This window comes from Bactrocera tryoni, chromosome 2, assembly GCF_016617805.1.
Source record: "Bactrocera tryoni isolate S06 chromosome 2, CSIRO_BtryS06_freeze2, whole genome shotgun sequence".
NCBI lineage: Eukaryota > Metazoa > Arthropoda > Insecta > Diptera > Tephritidae > Bactrocera > Bactrocera tryoni.
This window is the reverse complement of record NC_052500.1, coordinates 26133346-26154356: the sequence shown is the minus strand read 5'-3', so window position 1 is coordinate 26154356 and position 21011 is coordinate 26133346. Positions and strand designations below refer to the sequence as shown.

The 21011-nt window shown below is 39.2% G+C and overlaps 1 protein-coding gene across 2 annotated transcripts in view; it reads left to right on the top strand.

Annotated features, from left to right (window-relative positions):
* Positions 1–20662, top strand: part of LOC120767284 (1-phosphatidylinositol 4,5-bisphosphate phosphodiesterase classes I and II) — a 94096-nt gene extending 73434 nt beyond the window's left edge. The window contains exons 6-19 of one of the 2 annotated variants that reach the window (XM_040093160.1): positions 153–350; positions 2619–2801; positions 4742–4922; positions 8004–8229; positions 12248–12426; positions 12638–12851; positions 14616–14773; positions 14852–15022; positions 15085–15285; positions 15357–15687; positions 16195–16639; positions 16724–17089; positions 17159–17303; positions 19192–20662. In XM_040093160.1, coding sequence (XP_039949094.1) covers positions 153–350; positions 2619–2801; positions 4742–4922; positions 8004–8229; positions 12248–12426; positions 12638–12851; positions 14616–14773; positions 14852–15022; positions 15085–15285; positions 15357–15687; positions 16195–16639; positions 16724–17089; positions 17159–17303; positions 19192–19461 — 3268 coding nt within the window. In that variant the 3' untranslated portion in view covers positions 19462–20662. Of the gene's footprint in view, positions 1–152; positions 351–2618; positions 2802–4741; positions 4923–8003; positions 8230–12247; positions 12427–12637; positions 12852–14615; positions 14774–14851; positions 15023–15084; positions 15286–15356; positions 15688–16176; positions 16640–16723; positions 17090–17158; positions 17304–19191 lie in introns of both variants that reach the window. The other variant, XM_040093159.1, reaches the window with a different exon arrangement.
* The last annotated feature ends 349 nt before the right edge of the window (positions 20663–21011 follow it).

Here is a 21011-nt window from a genome sequence, read left to right as displayed (position 1 = left end):
TTGAAAAATACTTTTTTCGACTTATTAATAAAATGCTTTATTTAGTTTGAATGAAATTGAAAAATTTCACAGCTCAGCAGCCAATGAAAGAGGTCTTCAAGCACTTTGAAAAATCGTAAAATTACAAATCTTTTCTATATTTTTGTTTTCAGCGTCGGCAATTCTAAACGCAAATGCATGTGCATCGCGCAACTTGTCGAGTTTCTCAACAAAACACAGCGCGATCCGCGTCTGAACGAGATTTTATATCCTTACGCGAACGCAACTCGTGCCAAGGAGATTATACAGGAGTACGAGCCGAATAAATTCAATGCGCAGAAGAACCAGCTGAGCTTAGATGGTTTTCTGAGGTAGGTATCAGACAAAAATATATATTTTATTTCCAAACTTTCATTAATTTTAGTAAATTATGAACATCTGATAATATGAAAAATATACAAAAATCGTCTCTTTGGTTAATTAGTTGGTGTTAGATGGTTTTAAACTTACTTAAAATAGCTCTACTCTGCCTCTTTTCAAATACAAAGTATTAACTAAATTAATGGTAAAACGCCGACTGTAGTCTTATCTCTTTAAAGTTGAGTAAAAAAAAAATCACTTTAGAAAAATATCTTGACCTTTCATTAACTTGAGCGACGTGGTTGACAACCTTTAAGGTTTTAAGGTTATATTATGGTAGGAAAGGAGTCTAAGTTTATGTCTCTACTAGAAATAAGTTGATGTTGACTAATTTAGTCATAGATTTTATACATCAAAAGTCTACAAATTTACGGTATTTGTGACAAACATGCTCGTTGCTATTGAAGCAAGGATAAAAGAAAGCCCGATTGATTCGATGCGGAAGTTTGCCCAAACTTCGGACCGAGTAGAAAGTAATTCGAGGGTTTACTTTTATTTAGCGGGACTTAACAACCCTACGACTACAACTTTATTGTAAACTTTGCAAGTTTTGATGTTATACATACTCGGAACGTTTTGCAATACGAGCGCTATATATGTTATCCATAGTAACTTAAAATATTCATCTCGGTTAAAAAAATTTAATTTTAAATCGAGAATATTTTCGCCCCATTATTTTTTACAACTTTCAATGTTCATTAATGAACTTATGCTATTTGCTGAATAGACCATCATACGATTTGACTTACCTGGATATTGCAAGGCTAATCCGAAAAGCCATTGCAGTATTATCTTTGTTTAAAAACTGAGATTACAGGAATTATCAAGAACTCGCAAAGTAAAATGTTTCACAGGTCCATAAAACTCCTTTCAGTCCTTTGAACTCCGAAGCTCTTAGATATTTGAAGCGTTCTAAAAAGTGCTGGACGAATGCATAGGAGGCGTCCCCCTCATGTTAATTTCTGTTAACTGTGATGTCAGTAGGTTGTGACCTGTTAAGCAGTCATACAGCAGAGCTTTCGAGGCCATTGAGTAAGAAGCAAGCGAATTTTTCTAAGTATATCTTGCACTTGATCTAGGCGAACTTGAAAGTACTTTGGCATTCCAACTCATCCTGATCCGACTGTCAGCTTTTACGTAAATTTCGTTGTATATCGTTGTTAGTGACTTCCGTATTCCCTGTACTCATTCGGTAGCCAGACAGATAGCATTTTAGCAATCCCATCAGCTGTTTCGTTTCCTAGAACTCCTTTGTGACCTGGAAACCAGCATTCATGCAGCCGCTTTCCGACAGCGCTATATCTACCGTATCCCTGCTTCTACGCTTCCCTGCTTCTTCGAGAATGTTCTCTAACATAATGCGATATGAGATTATTGCCTTAATTTCTGCCTAGCTATCGAAGTATGTATACATTGATCCTTTTTACGTTATTTTCTGCGTCGTTACCTATCTCAGCCGCTTTCTCAACTGCAAATACTTCCACCTGAAAGATACTGCAGTAATCCGAAAGCTTGAAGGATCGCCTGAGATTCAGTTCCGAGCAATAGATAGAGATCTGTGTAGATGTTGTAAGTTCCGCTGATACGTCGTTAGCTTCTGCGCATCCATATTCCTTTAGCATGACCTGGAACCTTCTTTCCCATATAAAGCGTGTGGATATGTGGTCTAATTTGTCCACCAGTCCCCCGCTTATTGAGCTATACCCGAAGTTGCTTGTGGAGAACTCACCTAATGCCACCAATCTTGCAGCTTATTTTGCCGCAGGGTTTTCTACTGCAATATCGATTGGTGCTAAATTGAGTGACCTTTCTATTGTCGAGAATATTTAATACTCCATTCTTCGGAGATGTTTATTTTGTTTAATATTGAAAAGTTTGCCACTATTCGACTAGAAGTTATAGATGGTAAGTTTTAAACCTCGCTTATTTTCTTAACGCAGCTATCCCGGGTTTCTATAACTTCTATTAGGTTATATCTTAGATTTAGTCTTACTTGTTCGTAAATGTTTTACAAAAATTATGTGGAGATCAGAAAGTTCAAAATGTCTTTAGGTATATAAGGTAGCACGGGCGTTGAGCGGTCTCAAAAATATTATATTCTTAAAATTATTTTATATTTTTGAGATGTATGTTATATTCAAAGTATTACTCGTAATATATTTTATAAAGTGAATAAATCGAATTTTTATAAAAATATCACTCGTTACATATTTTTTTAGGTATTTAATGTCTGATGACAATCCGATTGTGGCGCCTAGCAAACTGGACTTATGCGACGACATGGATCAGCCATTATCGCATTATTTTGTAAACTCTTCCCACAACACTTACTTAATAGGACATCAGTTGACAGGCAAATCGTCGGTGGAAATTTATCGTCAATGCCTGTTGGCCGGGTGTAGGTGAGTACCGAAAACTATCAGCGTAAGACATTGACAAATAACGCGTATATTGGTAAAGCAACAAACACAATGCAAAATTCAATTTGCATTATGCAACAGCATTGAATGGGGTTACGTAAGCAATACCTCAAGTACTTTGCACAATACAAAAGACATGTCTTATTGCATATGTTAATACCCAGCAGTGAAATGTACTAGTTCAAACAGCTCGCCAATTGGTATGAAATGGAAGGTCAACTAGTTCGCGATTACTTTTATTTTAGATGATTACCATTAAGTTTAATTAGGTCATCCTAAGTTCTATGGTTGAACCTTAAGAACAATCTTGGGCTGACACAGATAGCATATGTTAAAAAAGTTGCTTTCTTCTGAAACTGTTTCAATCCAGTCGTTGTACAAAAAAACAAAATGTGATACACGTATGAAAAAATTTCCAGTTTTATAGCTTAGAATAACCACTTTAAAACTAGGAAAAGACAATTCGGTTTGGGTCGAAGAGCTCACTAGACCTCTTACGGCATACTTCAATCTTGTTTTTACTCTAGCGATGACGACCCTTAAAGGCTGTCTTTGCTTGAAAAAAATTTTTCCAAATTACGCTGAGGCCAAGCATCCGTACTAGCGGTATTACGAAGTAGTCGTCCGTTGATCGTTGGCCTTAACGTCCGTAAAATTTCGGAATTTTCATGGTTTCATTGACTTCAGAGTTTTTCGAATTGAATAATCGTTCATAGATGATAATAACTGAGATATTACAAAAGCGCTACAAAGGTTTTTTTATTCCTGTGAAAGTGAATTCAATACCATTATCCATGGAACTCGACTTCTTTTGCATGGCCACTACAAGTAGGCTTGCAGAACTCTAGACGCTGAACCCAATTTTCGACGATTTTCAAGCATAAATCGGCCTAAATGTTGCAATTTCACGTTCGATAGTCGTACGAAGTTTATCAGTCATCACTGGCTTGTTGGCGTAGACCATAGACTTGACGTAGAACCACAGGAAATAGTCTAACGGCGTCAAATCGCACGACCGAGGTGGCCAATTGACTGAGCCATTTCATGATATAAGACGTTCACCAAAAATGGTTGATCTTCACGGAAGAAGAACGGGCCAATGACGCTCTCGGCTGATAAACCGCACCAAACCGTAATTTTTTCGGGTTGCAATGGTGACTCATGGAGTACGTGTGGATTGGTGGCTGACCAATAACGCATATTTTGCTTATTGACGAAGCCATTCAGTCAGAAATAAGCCTCATCGCTGAAGATGATTTTTCGATGAAAATCCGGATCATTTTCAAGCTGTTGCTCAGCCCAATTTACGACATACGAAGATGCTGGTGATCAGGTGGCTTCAGTTCTTATGTCAATTTGATCTTGTGAGGTTGTAGGCCATGATCCCTTCGTCACAACGACGTCACAGAGATTCACAACTGATTTCGATTTCCTTCAATTTATGCGCTAGCGACGGCAATATTCTGGACACAACTGGCATGTCTTTGTATCACTGGCACGGAAACATTTTGTACTGTGCCTGTGGATTCAAATTTTTCCACTAGACGTTCAATTGTTGATCTGACGACTAAAAATTGGACGTAGCGCTCTTAAAGTTGAGGCCACTGACTCCGAATTTCGGTAGTAAATTTTAATAATTTCGACTAGTTTTGAGTCGTACAGCTTTCCAAGATGAAATGACAAACCTTACTGAAGAGAAATGTCAAAAGAGGGGAAAAGTGTGGCGTCTGCTGTCGCTATCGGTCTACTTTTGTAGCGTCCCTATTCAAAACACCGTTATTAGCTTTCAGATAAAATAAATATCATCTCAGATATCGATAGAGAGATCGATTTCTAAATTGATGACCAGTTATTTTAAAAATCTGCTATATATGTTGGCCAGTATTTTTTTAAATCACTTTTGCTTTTTTTCAACATTTCAGATGCGTGGAATTGGATTTCTGGAACGGTCGCACTGATGAGCCCGTTATTGTGCATGGCTACACGCTCGTTCCCGAAATTAATGCCAGAGACGCGCTGGAGGCGATTGCTGAGAGCGCATTCAAAACATCGGAATTTCCTGTGATATTAAGTTTCGAAAATCATTGCAATCCAAGGCAACAGGTAAATAAGAAAACGCTGAAGACTTCATTTATAAAGTAATATAATAATTATCTTATTTGCTGACGAGACCGCGTGTTCCAGCTGGGAACTTCGGGTTGATATATTATTTGCTTTCGAAGACAAATATTCTCGATTATACAATTACAATTACAACTAAATAGTTCCGTTACATAAATACAAATATTTGGTTTATGTGAAATGCGTCAGTGTGTGTGTGTGTGAAATCTACAAATAATGCGCAAGCAACACTTCCCACATTCTTCACATGCCATAAAATAACTGTATAAGTTTGAAATGCAGTTAAAAGTGTTTGAGCGTAAGGCAATTCCGTAGTTTGCATACTTTCAGCGAGCTACGAACCACTTACTCAAGCATTACGTGAAAAAGTTAAAAGTTGTTAAGAACGTCATTACGTCGGTTATTCAATATGCCGAAGTTTGTTGTGCCAAAGCGCAGGAGAATAGCAGGCTTTGCTGGCTTCGGTGCTGCGAGCACAAGGCGAAGATTGCCGAGAAATGCAAACTTTTAAACACGCTTCTGTTGGCAACAATCAAAAATCGGATCTCAACGCCGCGGCGCGTTGTCGCCGCCTATAAGTCACTTTCTATACAAGTTTTGCACGCACACACATTCCACATACATACACACATGTGCAGTTGGTAAGGATGCAAGTTCAGAAGTTTTAATCAAAAGGTTACCTTTGCTAACCCCAATGAATTAGGTTGCAAGTTAGTTTTGCAAAGAAATCGATACAGCAACACTCACAGGCTTACAGAATCACAAAGACTCAAACAGGCGCACTACAGAACTATGCATCTAAGCAGATGGAATTGATTTCAAAATAAACAGTTCGTGGAAAAAAATCGTAGAACTTTTGCGGAGGAAAGTTTTGTCGTTTGACATGCAAACAGATGCATAACTGTACATTAGTGTAACGCAAATCTATGTAAATGTATGCAAATAAGAATGTGGCGGTATAAATTTACGAGATCGAGCAATAAAAGGGAAAATGAAAAAATAAATACGTACATATGTGTTATTTGGACTCCCAAAGTTATGTATATTATTTTACGGCCCACGTGTGTATGTAGCATGAAATGTCAGAGATGCGCTATGCTTCATTCGAAATATTTACTTAAGACCTCAAGTTTAGAGAATAACAAAAAATAATAATTTACAAAATAATACCGAACTTCAGCCTCTGAAGTGGTCGACCTATCCAAGATAGTACCGTGCTGTTCAAGCTGAACCTGAGCTATTCAAATTGTTTGTAACTTCTCTATTCAGATCTGCAGCTCGAATTATTTTCTTTAAGAGTAGATTTAAAAAGTCGCACGATATGGAGCCGCCTTGTCTGAAACCCCGTTTGGAATCCCGATGCTGACAAAGCTTCTGGTATTGTTCAACGTCAGTTTACACAGCCGTGTTAGTTTTGCGGCGACATCAAATTCAGACATCGCGGCATAAAGGCAGGTCCTTTTCTTGCCGTCAAAAGCAAGTTTGAAATCGACGAAAAGGTGGTGGTGAGAATTTTGTTTTCACGGGTTTTTTCCAAGGTTTCGGACATGGCGAATAACTGCTCAGTTGATGATTTTCCGCGCTTGAAGCCACACAGATAAAGTCCAATCAGTTTGTTGATGGTGGGCTTTATTCTTTCCCACAGCACGCTCGATGAAACCTTATGTGCGATGTTGAGGAGGCTTATTTCATGGTAATTGGCGCAGATTGCGGGATCTCCTTTTTGTGGATTGGGAAAAGCACAATTAAAGTCGAATCGTCGTGCATGCTCGGCCATAATCTACAAAGATGCTAATGCATGCTCCTTATCAATTCTCGCCGCCGTATTTGAATAGCTCGGCCGGAAATCCTTCGGCCCCACCGCTTTGTTCTTCAGATGCGTAAATACTATTCGAACTTCTCCGTGGTCGGCGAATGGAACGCCAGCTCCATTCTCATCGTTTGGGGAATCGGGTTCTCCGTCTCCAAATGTTATGCTTTTTCTACCACTCAGCAGAGCACGTGTTGTGGTCGATCGTAACGTTGAGAGATAGGCAGTCTGTTTTCTCTGCGCTGCTGCACGGCACTCCTCGTCGTACTAGTTGTTCTTTTGCTTTTTCCGAAACCAATGGTTTCGATTGCAGCTGTACGTAAGAAGCTTGAAATGCCGTCCCACAGTTCGTTTATACCAAGTTGTTGACGAGGGCTTTCAGAGAGCAGAAGTGCAAGTCGATTAGAAAATCGTTCGACTGTCTGTTGTGATTGCAGCTTCTCAACCTTTTCCTTGTGTTGGTTTTCCTTGTCTTGGTTGACAGACGGTTTTTGGACCTCAGAACGCACGCACGTCTAAAACAGTGGAGATGTGTCTTCCATGGGTTTTCGATCCAGAGACAGCGAGGTTGTTGAAGTTTTCTTTGCTGGAATCTAGTTCTACATTTAATCATATTTCAGACCCCGGCAAAATCGGTCAGCCGCAACCCATTTGGGGATGTTTCTTCATGGAGGTTGCATTTACCGACCGTTGTGCCAAAAATACGTTTTTTCTCATACTGGCGTTAAAGTTAATTTTGATATCGTGGCGGGACTGTCTCATAGGCGTGCTCCAAGCACTTTTAGAAGACATCTCATCGCCAATATAAACACACCTTTGCCAATGGACCAATGGCATCAAATATGAACGAAAATACTAGAATCTTGTGTGACAGTCTTTACCATGATTATCATTTTTAATATGGCTACAGCAAATAATTGGGCATCAGAGCCATCTAACGGATTCGAATTTGTTGGGACAATTTTTATTTTCCACAACTTTGTCTTCAAAACTAGTTCAGTGAAATAAGTATATAAATATATTAACAACGACACTCCCTCATACATACACAAATATACCATATACAGCCATCACTGTTGAAATACCAAATAAGTATTATATCTGTTCGTAGACTGTATCCATAGTAGACTTGCGACTTCCTTGCCATAATTAAATGTTTATGCTCATTCCATTTTTATTGCTATTATTATTTTTTATGTCTATGCTTTTTGTGTCTTTCTTTCCATTTCCATATTTTGTATACCGTAATGTAGGCTAAAATCGCCAACTACTGTCGTGAGATATTCGGTGAAATGTTATTAGATAAACCGCTAGATTCACATCCGCTAGAGCCTAACGTTGATTTGCCGCCACCGTCATTACTTAAGCGTAAAATTATCATTAAGAATAAACGAAAACATCATCACCACCATCGTCACAAGAAGGGAGGCGCAGCTGCGGCCCCAACAACGGTCAGCAAATTGTCGACGGCGAACTCAGGTGAGTGCTCAATTTCCACCAACACACAGGTATGCTTTAGTAAGCGCATTAGTGTATATTATATATTTCAAATACACACACACATATACATACATATATGCAGTGCAGTTTATAATAATGCGACAATGACTTAGCCATTACACCGTAGTGATTGCCGCGAATAATTAATTATGGCCGTTAATACGCGAATGCAAATTGAATCTGCTTAATGGATAACATTAGCTGGCTATCACTAAGTAAGCGTAAACATTTCGTGGGTATTGTGATACAAATGTGTTGATTGCGTTGATTTGTGAACTTTATTCAGTAAAGCGGAAAATTAAAAAAATTTATATATTTGTTACGTATACGCAGAGGTATGCAAGTTCATTATACATATGTAGTAGTAACTGCAAAATGAAAATTCCATTCTAAAACTTTATTTAAATGCAATAAGAAGGTAAAATAATAATAATTAAGGAATAAATATAAGTATGGAAAATGGTATTCGGTATGTAATTTCATTAAAACAAAACTCGGAGAAAGCATGTTGCAATTACACACCTAAAACTCTTTTCCTTACTGTGACTCCAGCCTCTAGTTGTAGTGATCTGTAAGAATTAAAGATAGCTTCGATAAATCATAGCTTCGATAAATCATACATCTTACATTAGTATGAGGTCTTTCGACTTTTCTGTAAACTTATTACAAAACCAATTACTTTCTGTAAGGACACTAAATTGGTTTTTCAAAGTATTGGATTTTCTAGAAGGACAATTTCCAAACCAGCTGTTCAAGTATACACATCTATTTGAAATTTATTTTCGTTATACCTTGAGAACATAGCATACAAATAACATTATTAACTCTGGAAGATGATGATAGCCTCTTGTTCAGCAAAGAAATGGTTACATAAGCGTTTAGTGGTTTCAAACCATCTAAAGCAGCTGGCACAGATGGTATGCATATGTCCCGCTCTACTACAAAACTGTGAAGATCTACTCACCGCATTCCTAGTATATATACTTATATGGTACACGACAAGTAGGTGTGCCAGGAGGCCAAAATTATCTTCATACCGAAAACGGGAAAGAAAAACCACTCCTTGCTAAAATCGTATAACCGATCAGTTTGCCATCCTTCTTACTAAAATATATGGAAGGGGTCATTGTTGTTTGTTGTTGTTGTTTGAACGTTGTCATCAAACAATAAATCCCACTCAAATGTTTGAAAATCAGACAGCACGCGTACCACAAAAAGAAAATAAGTTGATACCGCAGTACATCAGGTAGTTGGGACAATCGAAAGTAACTTAGAATAACGAAAATTCATGCTAGTGGTATTCACTGACGTAGAAGATACATTGAATAACGCGAGTACGGCTGCAGTGATATCGGCTATCGCTTTTTTGATATTACTGGCTTGGTTAAGTCATAAAGGTGAAACCATATACGATTGGGAAAGTATAAAATTTGCTCATCAGATCAATTACGCTACCATGCAAATAGCTATAGATACCCCTTGCCTAAGGTCACCATAGGTTAGGTTATGTTAGGTTAATCTGGTAGGTCACTATAGGCCACGCATAGATCAGTTTGTCCTTTGCGATATCAGATGGAGTTCATTTGCTTAGTCCAAGAGGAGTAGTCATCGTTTAGGATGCCTGCGCTTGACACGAATTTTAACAAACTCTGCGGCCTCACTGACGATACCTCCTCCAGTGTAATATACTGTGGATACTCCAGATGCTTACAGCGTAGTCTTGTCTACCCTGGTGCCTTGCTCTAGGCATTTCCTGCAGTCTTCTCTATCTGTCAGCCCCATCTTGTGGCCTTGTGTCGCCACCAGTCTCTTTTATCGAGTGCCAATAGATAGTTTGTGTACTTGCGATCTACCGTTTTGGCTGTCTACGTAGATGTTGACTCTGGAATATCCTGCAAGGGCATTAGAGGCCAGGTTCCTGGCTTTCGCAATAACAATGCCCTCAGCCTGAAATGGACTGCAGTGCTCAGGCAACTTAAAAGGTTGCCTTATGCCTAAATCTGGATAATATATTCCTGCACCAACTCCATCATCCATTTTCGAGCATCAGTGTAGATGTTAAGAGCGTTGCGCGTAGCTAACATATCTTTGCGCCAGCTATCTTTTTTATGCTTCCTTTGAACACTTTTTCCCAATTGAAAAGTGGGGACATGTAGTCGTTGTTAGCCTAACCACCATTGCCTACTGTGCTATGCACGAAGGTTCTATATGTAAATTCTACAGAGCCAGTAGTCATCTCACCGATTTTGCTGCCCAATTTTCAGCGCAGAGGTTTATGGGTGGCAGGTTTAGTGCCAGTTCAAGAGCCGCTAATAAAGAGGCTCTTAAAGCCCCCGTTATGCGCAGCGCAGCGAGCCTCTGAACCCTTTCCTTTAACTTCCGGTAGGCGGATTTCCGTACGCCTGCCCACCATATTATTGCACCGTAGAGCAAAATTAATTTAACTATAGCTATGTAGCACCAGTTCATGAGATAGGGAGAGACCTTAAGGCCGTTTTGATGAATCTTAATCGGCTATCCCGATAAAAGTCCTAGACACCTCTTCAAGGGGATATTGAGACAGAACTATTTTTCTCTCGAATTCTGTCAACTATCTCAGAGTTATTCTACCTCCTGTGCCTGTGCTGCGATTACATTGAGACAAGGGCTTCCAAAGCCTTTTGAATCTTGAACTCCAGTTGTTGTACCAAAATGGGGTTTACGACCTCACATGTTATTTTTTTAGCTCTACACAATTGTCATCCGTCCCAGACTAACATATGGGGCGGTGGTGTACTGGAAATGTAAAGTTAGATGAGTTAGCCCGCGCAGTGGCAGCTGAGAACTCAATTTCCTTAAGGTGACCAGACTATTCAGCTCCTTAAAGGGTTGTTTGAGGCAAAGAATCCCTAGAAATACAACTCTTGTTTAGGGACTAGCAACACAGTGCTACCGCAAAGTTACTTGGTGATAAAGGTGGATGGTAGACAAAGCAAAAAGTCTCAACTTCTAGGCAAAAGCGGACTTAGTAATATAATATATAGGAGTCATCACTGGGCATTTAGCCTTAAGATTCCACCTTCAGAAAATCGGAAAAGTGAATTTGGCAGAACGCAGAGCATCCGCGGAGAATGATGAGACGCTGGTACAAAAATGAGGCAGGGTATATTTTTGGCTCCCTAACCTACAACTTAAGATACACTGGACAGCTGAGCTGAAAAAATTTGGTATTTTATCAAATCCAATGAGTTAGTGAATTTATCCTCAAAACACTTATTTGTGCACAAACTTATCCTCGACATTTTAACCAACGTTACCCTCAATGATTCAAAACTTTTTTACTACATGATCTCAAGTAAAGTTGTTCCAACCGTTCGAAGCGCAAGACATACAGGTTAAAATCATTTAGATGTTGTTTTGGTGACTGAAACATATCCAGAAAGGGACATTCCATTATAATGCCTAGGAGTCCATGATTTTGAAGCCATATCAAATCAATATAATGCCTAGGAGTCCATGATTTTGAAGCCATATTAAATCAATCGTAATTGCTTGTGTATCGGTCATGTCCGATTATTTTGGAAATCAGCATTTGGTGCTTCATTTACTAGATAGGGCTATCTATGTTGTATATTAGAAAAAGAAGAGTGTAGTTGCGAATATAAAGAATATTTTACCAATTTAATATTTTGTTTAAAATTAAAAGTTTTATATACCTCCGAAAAAACTCTTATATGTACTGAAACATATTCGTCTACCTAATTTACGAATCTTGGTAAACTTTTCGCAACACATATGTATATACAAACAGACATACACGCACACATTTAATTCCTAAAAATATTTCTCCACAGCATTTATTTTTTCTAATTATTGAAATCCATAAAACCGATTAAGCTAAAGTGTTTCGGGTAATTTTGTATTGAATATTCAGGGAAAACAAAAGCATTTTGAAAATCTACACATTGCTATTGTCGAAAATCACAATTGACTGTTTACCACTCATTTGCATTTTCAGTTGATGCATCCAGCAAAGCAACAACAAATCACGCCACCACACCGTCTGCCATACAGCAACAAGTCTCCGTGCAGGCTGACAATGCAGCAGCAGCAGCAGCAGGCGGCTCGGTCATGTCGACGCCAGTGTTGACTGGCAATGGGGATATTAGCAGCACAGTTTATGCGCCTCCACTGCAGGTAGGCAAACTATTTTCTTGGCAAGTGCCAATGTCAAGTGTATGAATAGAGTATAGAATTTAATTTTCTATTTGTTTTTTCTAGAAGCGAGAGAAAATATTTTGTTTGCATTTAACTGATGAATAATTTCAATCTAACACATATACATATATATTGCGAATTTAAATATTAATTTAATAAATAAAAATATATTTAACCCTCTTCTTATCAGCAAATTCGTCAGAATTCTAAAGACAGCACCGGTTCATCGGATACGGACAGCTCCAGCGACGATGAGTCTATGCCGAATGTAACACCCAATCCACCAGTAGGCGCCGATCCAACAGCAGAAAAACCACAGAAAGAAACTGAAGCGGCAGCTGAGCTCTCGGCGCTGGTCAATTACGTGGAACCGGTGCATTTTTACACATTCGAAAATGCGGAAAGTATGTGTAATAATTCCTTTTCCTTTTTTGAAGTATTTTCAAGATAAAAGGATGTGTAATTATATTTTTTGGTTAGGTAACATAAGAATAGACTATCAGTCATATTTTTCCGAAAATAGAGGAGTTTACAAATGAGAACATAAAAAATAATGTGTAAAAATGCTTATGTTAGGCGGTATTCGCCTTTGGCAATGCGCAAAGGACCGTAAATCCTCCGCAAAAGCTTTCGCTCGAGCACCCCTAAGGCCGACTCATCAGACGAGGCCAACGTCCATTACACCGCACTACATAACAGGACGAGAATGATGAGTGACTTGCAGAGTTTGGTCTTTGTTCGTCTAGAAAGGACTTTACTTCACAATTTCCTACTCAGTCCGAAGTAGCACCTGCTGGCAAGAGTTATTTTGCGTTGGATTTCGAGTGTGCCAAGTTGCGAAGACTGTTTGTTTGATTACAGCAGATATTCCGTCTTGCCCTCCCTACCGGAACCATTTGCTTCGCTTCCTTATTTAGTCTGGAGAAAGCTGAAATAACGGCGCGGCCGCTGAGGCCAATGTTATCAATATCATCGGTGTACGCCAGTAGCTGTCTTCTATAAGAGTGATTGTATCTTCTCTATTCAGATCTGCAGCTCGAAATATTTTTTTCCAAGAGTAGACTGAAGAAGTCGCACGAAAGGTCCTTCCAAATGCTGACGATTGCTTAACGTTAGTTTACACAGCTGTACTATTTTTGCGGTGATACCAAATTCAGACTTAGACATGTCAAAAGCAGCTTTGAAATCTATACAGAACAAACTAAAATTCTAATCGCCGGGCATGCTTTTGTCCGTCCATATTATACAAAGAATCTGTTGCATGCTCATTATCAGTTCTTCGCCGCTGTATTTGAATAGCCCGACCGGCAACTCACCGGCCTCCACCGCATTTTTGTTCTTCAGATAACCGAAGCTTAAAAAGTGCCAAACTTTTTCTTGAAGAACTTGACTTCGTTCGTTCAGTTCAATATCAGTGGTTCCGACAAATAAGCAGCTTCTTAGGAAGAAGAGTATCCGACGTTTCCTTCTGTCTAATAACAAACTTCGTGGCGCACTTAATATACTCTGTTCACGGCATAAAAATATTGAGGAATTCTGTCGAGTCCGCTGTACTTGGTGGGATAAGAATCCGTTTTCATTCCGGTCTATCATGGGAAGGAATATTTGCTTATTAGGGAACGTTGCTTACTAGAAAGGCAACGAATATTTTTATGGTAAAGTCGGAGGACAATTATGCTGACTTCCTTTAAGAATTTTTTATGGATCATATCAGCTTCATCTACTTCACCATACGTAAAACGAGTTGATATTATTGATGGTTCTTAAGGAATCAGAGATAATGGATATTACCTACCCTTATTTCACATTAAACGTAGGAACCGCTTGAGAATGTAGTCCCTAGGGTCAGTTTTATGCGGGATTTTTACTTTAGTATGAGAGATAGTTTAATAAAGAGATTTACAAGGTCGCATCTAGTATAGTAAAGAGAAATGGTTAAATCCACAACCTCCAATGCTTATTCAATATGTTGCGTTCTCTTAATAAGTCCTTTACAGCTCTTCAGAATCTTTCAAATCCGAAGCATGTATTATCTTCGGCCACGTTTAGGGATTATTCAGCTGTTGTACTCCATAAGCATCAATAGATACTGAACTTTTTAAATAATTTTAAATTAAACAATTCCACTTACACTCTTTTTCTCGCTCTCTCACTTTCCTTTCCATTAGAAAAAAATCGCTGTTACGAAATGTCCTCCTTCGATGAAAAACAAGCTACAGCGCTGCTTAAAGAGCGCCCAATTGAATTTGTCAACTACAACAAGCATCAGCTCTCGCGTGTTTACCCGACCGGCACACGATTCGACAGTTCCAACTTCATGCCGCAGGTTGGTGGATTAACTAACATTTTAAATTGCTTTTAACTCTGGAGCACTAATCATTTCTTTATCTTATTATACCCACAGCTCTTCTGGAATGCCGGCTGCCAGCTGGTGGCGCTCAACTATCAGACTTTGGACTTGGCTATGCAGTTGAATTTGGGCATATTTGAGTACAATGACCGTTCGGGCTATCTACTGAAGCCAGAATTTATGCGGCGCACCGATCGACGCCTGGATCCATTCGCGGAGAGCACGGTATGTTATTTGAATGCGATTTTTTAGTGCTCGCCAAAATTTCAAAGGATTACTTTTTGCAGGTCGATGGCATCATAGCTGGTACCGTGTCCATTACTGTGCTGTCGGGCCAATTTTTAACGGATAAACGCGTCGGCACTTACGTTGAGGTGGAAATGTTTGGCTTGCCCGCGGATACGGTGAGAAAACGCTTTCGCACACGCATTGTACGCGATAATGGCTTGAATCCGGTTTATGACGAGGAGCCCTTTGTGTTCAAAAAGGTGAAGGGTGGCAACACAGATTTTTATTTTTTTTGTTTTTATAAAAATGTTGCTTTTGTTTGTTGTGGCAGGTTGTGCTGCCCGAGCTCGCCAATATACGCATCGCGGCTTATGAAGAGGGTGGAAAATTTTTGGGTCATCGTGTTCTACCCGTTATAGGCTTGTGTCCAGGGTATCGACATGTCAATCTACGCACCGAATTGGGACAGCCCTTGACGCTAGCATCACTGTTTCTATATATTGTTGTTAAGGATTATGTGCCAGATGATCTCTCAAATTTCGCTGAGGCTTTAGCTAATCCAATTAAGTATCAGAGTGAGTTGGAGAAACGCGACAAACAATTAGCCGTGCTGACCGAGGGCACCGAACCGATCTCATCAGAGGAAGACATAACCAATTCATGTAAGTTTTAGAGCGCTTACGTCTATATAAATACCGTTTGTGTATCTTTGTACCTAGAATGTAAATGTATTTGTAAGTTAGAGCGCATGAAATGAAGAATCTTGGTGTGGGTTCAATTTTTATTGTCTATGGACCGGTAGTTATTATGTATTTAGCGCCACATTTATATTTTCTTCTGATAATTTCATGTAGAATACTTTGAATTTATTTAAATTTATGCCTTCTTTGGTTATTTGAACTATTTGTCTCTATTTCTTTTTTCATTTATTTATTTATATATTCTTCAAACTACTGTTGGTTACTGGACACTTCAACATTTTCCTCCTCTGTCTACAACTAACCAACTACTACACCCTTAACACCTTGCCACACAACAACAACACAAACACAAAAACAAAACAAAAAACACAACGTTTGCTCGCAACCCGTTACCTCGTTACCCCGTTAACCGTTAACCTGCCTGCGTCCATTAAACTTGACAAACAAAAGTCGTTTTTGTACAAGTAGGTGGCCAGAAGAAGGAGCTACGTCCCGTTGAGTCCACGACAATGAGTCCGAAGCATCGCGCCAGTATTACCACGGCCGCAACTTTGAGCGTCGAGGCGAATGCTGGCGGTGATCACGACTCTGCCGATGCGGGCACTGCCGGCGGCCCTGGTTTTACACATCAACATTCGCTGGACTCAACTGCACAGACATCTATCCGGCAGGTGGAGTCATCGCAGTTCGATGTGGATTTGGTGCGCGCAGAGCCGCTGGATAAGATACTGGACAATAAGTTGGTGCGCGAGAAGCGTTTCGAGTTGGAGAAGAAACTGGAGTCGCTGCGTAAGAAACACGATAAGGAGAAAATCAAAATCGCTATGCAAAAATCTAGTCCCATGGATGGTAATAAGAAGCCCATGTTCAACATTGCCAGCAAGCTAAAGAAACGTCTCAGCAATAAGAATCTGTAAGTGTGTTTGCATCCGTATTGCGCGTCTGCGTATGCGCATTGTACTTTCACATTGATGTTTAGTAATTGTCTCGCCACTAGCGATACGGGTGTGGAAGTGCCGCCCTGCTTTCCGGATATTGGTGATCTCAACGAGGACTGTGTGGATGGTGCCACCAGCAGTGGTGGTGAGAGTCCCGCGCTGGTGACGCGTTCACAGCAAGAACGTTTACTCGCCTCTTGCCGTGATTATTCGACGCAGTACCGCGACATACAGGAGAAGTATTATGAAATAATCTATGCTTTGGCGGACAAGGTGTTGCGCAATTCGCAGGCAAATCAAATGAAACAGTTGAAAGCGTCGCTTGATCGTGTCACTTCGGAGGTAATGCATCAGCTGCAAGAAGCGCGTCGCACCGAAGTGAAAAACTTGTCATCGGTTCATCGTGATCGCGATGAGTTGGTTAGGTGAGACAAAAACTTGTTGTTGCATTCACATTTCTTTCGTGTCAATAATATTTTCCTGCCGTTTATTAGAATGAAGCGTGAAGTGGCGAGCTCGGTGGTGGAGCGCGGTGTCGCTGAGCGCGTGCGTCTGAAGCAAACCTATGACAAACGTACCGATGACCTGCAAAAACAACACGAATCCGTGAGGAATGCGTTGACCGAGCATCGAAACAAGGTGAGCCAATTATCTTATTAAATTCTTAGATGAATGATTTCTTAGAAGATCAAATTCATTCTTAACTTGAGCTTCTCTGAGTTCGTTAATTTGAGAAGAAAAATATGTACAGCTATTTCAAAAAGTGTATTAAAGTTCTAAAGTATAGTTTTAAAAGAATCAAGACAATTCTGCGGGATTGTCAGTCCTAGGTCTGACGCTTTTAAGTAGCGATAGTCCGACTGTGGTGAGATTCATATTGCCAGACTAAATGCCGAAGGAGGTACTTTACTGAAAGTCAAAATTTCCAGTTTTGATCCTTTACGATACCAGATAGAGTTCCGTTACTAAGTCCATTGAGAGTATTCATCCTTTAGAATACCTGTGTTTAATGCAAATTTCAACAGACTCATTGGTCTCACTAACGATACCTCTTCCAGTGTCTCATACCATTATGATTTAAGAGAAGCCTTGCCGATGCGGGAAAAATATACAACAGATGACCCATTGTTTATCTGGTGTATTGCTCTTGACAATTCGGATGGCAACCGTACACTACTTTTGGCAATCTTGTTCACTATTTTATTGCCCTCTATGCGTTTGAAACCTGGCACACAGTATAAGTAAAGTCACTTGGTTCTGGCGACACTTTCCACTGCTACCCTGCTTTCCAAGACTCTTCCTTCCAAATGCAAAATGAGGTTTGATTGCTGCTTGACTGCTGATGCATTAGAACCCAGCTTCCGGCTTCCCAACTGCACTGGGCTGGCAGCTTAAAGGCTGGCTTATGCCCAACTCTAACTCCGTCGTTCATTTTTGGGAAAACCGCGCAGCTAACATACCTTTACGTCAACCATTTTGCTGTTGTTGTAACGGTTATCTAGTCCTCGTTAGGTTGGTAAGGTTCAAATAATTTGTCATCGAGGTCTTCGAATGGTATGTCCAAGAAACGTGCTGTTTCAACGGGGTCGGGCTATAAGGAGAGGGTTGTCAGTTGTATAGGATTAGATAAGCATACAAAGAGATGTTTAGAGTGCGGGAACACGTTACATGCTGGACATATATTTGAAATGTCAAGGTCTATTCTGAATAAGTAGGAGTTTAACCTGTTACAATATCCAGAACAAAGCAGCGCAATGGTCACTCTCTATTCTCGTGGCAACTCGAGCACGTCGTCTACAGTGGGTGATGGATTGGCTCCAAGTACACCATTCACTGAGAGGGAGTCGTTCAAGATGTTTATGGCTCCACCGTGAATGGCGGTCAGTGCATATCTGAAATTATTTGTGATTGAAATTTGGTCGGTGTATTGCCTTGTGTCTTCGACGTCGTTTAGGGTGAGGACGTTACTTTTCCTATGCTTACTCTGAACATTCTTTCCCAACTGAAAAATGGATTATACCAAACCGCCCATGCCCAAATTACTATGTGTAAATTCTCCTACAGTCAGTACTCCCCCCGCCGATAAGGTGTAGCACTAGTTCCAGAGCCGCCATTGGAGTGGTTCTTAGAGCACCTGTTTTGCACAGCGCTGCGAGCCTCCCAACCTTTTCCATTGCCTAGATTTCTGTAAGCATGTTGCTCACACTGCTGCATCCTAAAGCAGAATTGGTCTTATAATCACTGTGTAGCACCAGTGTATGAGAGAGGGAGAAAAGTCCCAGATTGCCCTTGATTGTGCCGATCACCTGTCTATACGTATATTAGACATTACTGGCCGCAAGGTATTAGGTCTTATAAGGTAGCAACTAAATTATAAATAAACTGAAAATTTCTCAACTGAAGGCGGTATTTATTGTGTTGACCTAAGTTTTGGTTGTTTTAAAATTCTCTTGGTTACACCTTAAAATGAGTTTCGTTGAGTCAGCAGCAGCCTATTCCAATAACTAATAAATGAACTTACTTGCAGGCCCGACAAATACTCGAAAAGGAAGCTGAATCTCGAATTTGCACCATTAGTAATGGCTTCTTGGTGCTCTTCAGCAGCGGTGGCGCTGCCTCCACATCGGCCACAAGCAATAATCTCACATTAAACTTAAATGGTGGCAACACCATATCGCCGGCGCGCTCCAGCAACAGCATCACGAACAGCACCGGCGGCAGGAACAAAGACGATTTAGGCGGCGGTGACGATGAGACCGGCGCCAACGCGCTCGCTGGTGCGGCAGCTGGCGTTTAAAGGCTGCCTCAACCGCCGTACTACATCAAAACAGTATTTGCTCTTGCGAGCCTAAAGCAAGGCGGAAAAGTTGTAAATCTAGCGTGCGTAAAAGTAATAAGTGGAAAGCTGGAATATGGCATATAGTAGTCAAATAGTTGAATTCGTATAAAAATGGGTTCTGTAGCAGTAGTAGGGATGTAGAAATGCAAGTTATTGGCTTAGAATTGAAAATGAATTAGTTTAAATGAAATAAAAAACTACAAAAGTGTTATCTAATATCTAAATGTTGGTTGTTGATGTGAAAACTATTTGTAAAAGCTAATTGTTAATGATAACTGTATAACTGTAAATGTATGTGTGTACTAAGTAAAGAGTTAAATATCTAGAAAATACATACAGACATTGTATGACTCTGCAGTACGCTTAAACTGATAAGTTATAGTAGATATACATATATATATGTACACGATATGAAAAATATAATATACATATATGTGTTAGTTAAAGTCAATATGTATCACACATACTTATACAAATTGGTTGAATTAACTGTATTTGTATTTTAAACAAAATCCACCACAAAAACAAATAACACTAAACTATAAAAACTTAAGTACCGTTATACTACTACAGCAAGATTATCAATGGGTTAACGTGCATGTACTTTAATGTACCTATAAACAATAATTAACATTTAGCTATAAGTATTGAAGAAACAAAAGCAAAAATGTGTGGTAAATTAGGTGAAAAAAATTGTTGTGAACTTTCTACATAGTTTAGCTGATAGGTTTTATGCTTCATAGCATAGTTTATTTACAACAAAAAATTTGTAAAACTTACTATACAAAGGTGTTGATGTGTAAGTGTCTCCAAATTCCTTTGTTCAAAAAAATCACTAAAAGGTCTATACTAGGGTGAGCCAAAAAATATACCATTACGAATTTTCCCTTTTCTAAGCTGCTAAATATACGAATTTTGGAATTGTAAAATAAAATCTTAGCGGTGTATAATTTTTTAGGAAATTTTTGGAAGTAAAAAAAAATTTCCCGAGGTATATGGTTTTGGGAAATTTTTTGCGCATTGTAAGAGAGTTTATCGTAAGCGTTACATTGTTCTTGGTATTTTTGATGGAAATATTTATTTTTTGTTTTGCATAAGTGTCTCCTAATTCCTTTGCTAAAAAATCCATTATGAAGTCTATATTAGGGTGAGCCAAAAATAACGAATTTGTCGTTTCCTTAGTATACAAATTGTGGAATTGTAAAAAAAATTTCCTCGATATAGATTTTTTTTGGGAAATTTTCCGCGCGTTGTAAAAAAGTTAATCGTAACGTTTCGTAAGTTTTGGTATTTTTGATGAAAAAAATTATTTTTTGTTATTTGTATGGAAAACATTAAATGCTCACCGCCAACTTCTAAAATAAAGCTGAGAATCTATATTCTTTTCTTTATAAATTGCCACAAAAAAGCTCATACTAGGGTGAGTCAAAAAAAATATGGCTTTTGCTTTTTTTAAGCTTCTGAATGTACGAATCTCATATATAAAAAAAAAATCACTTCCAGGTTGA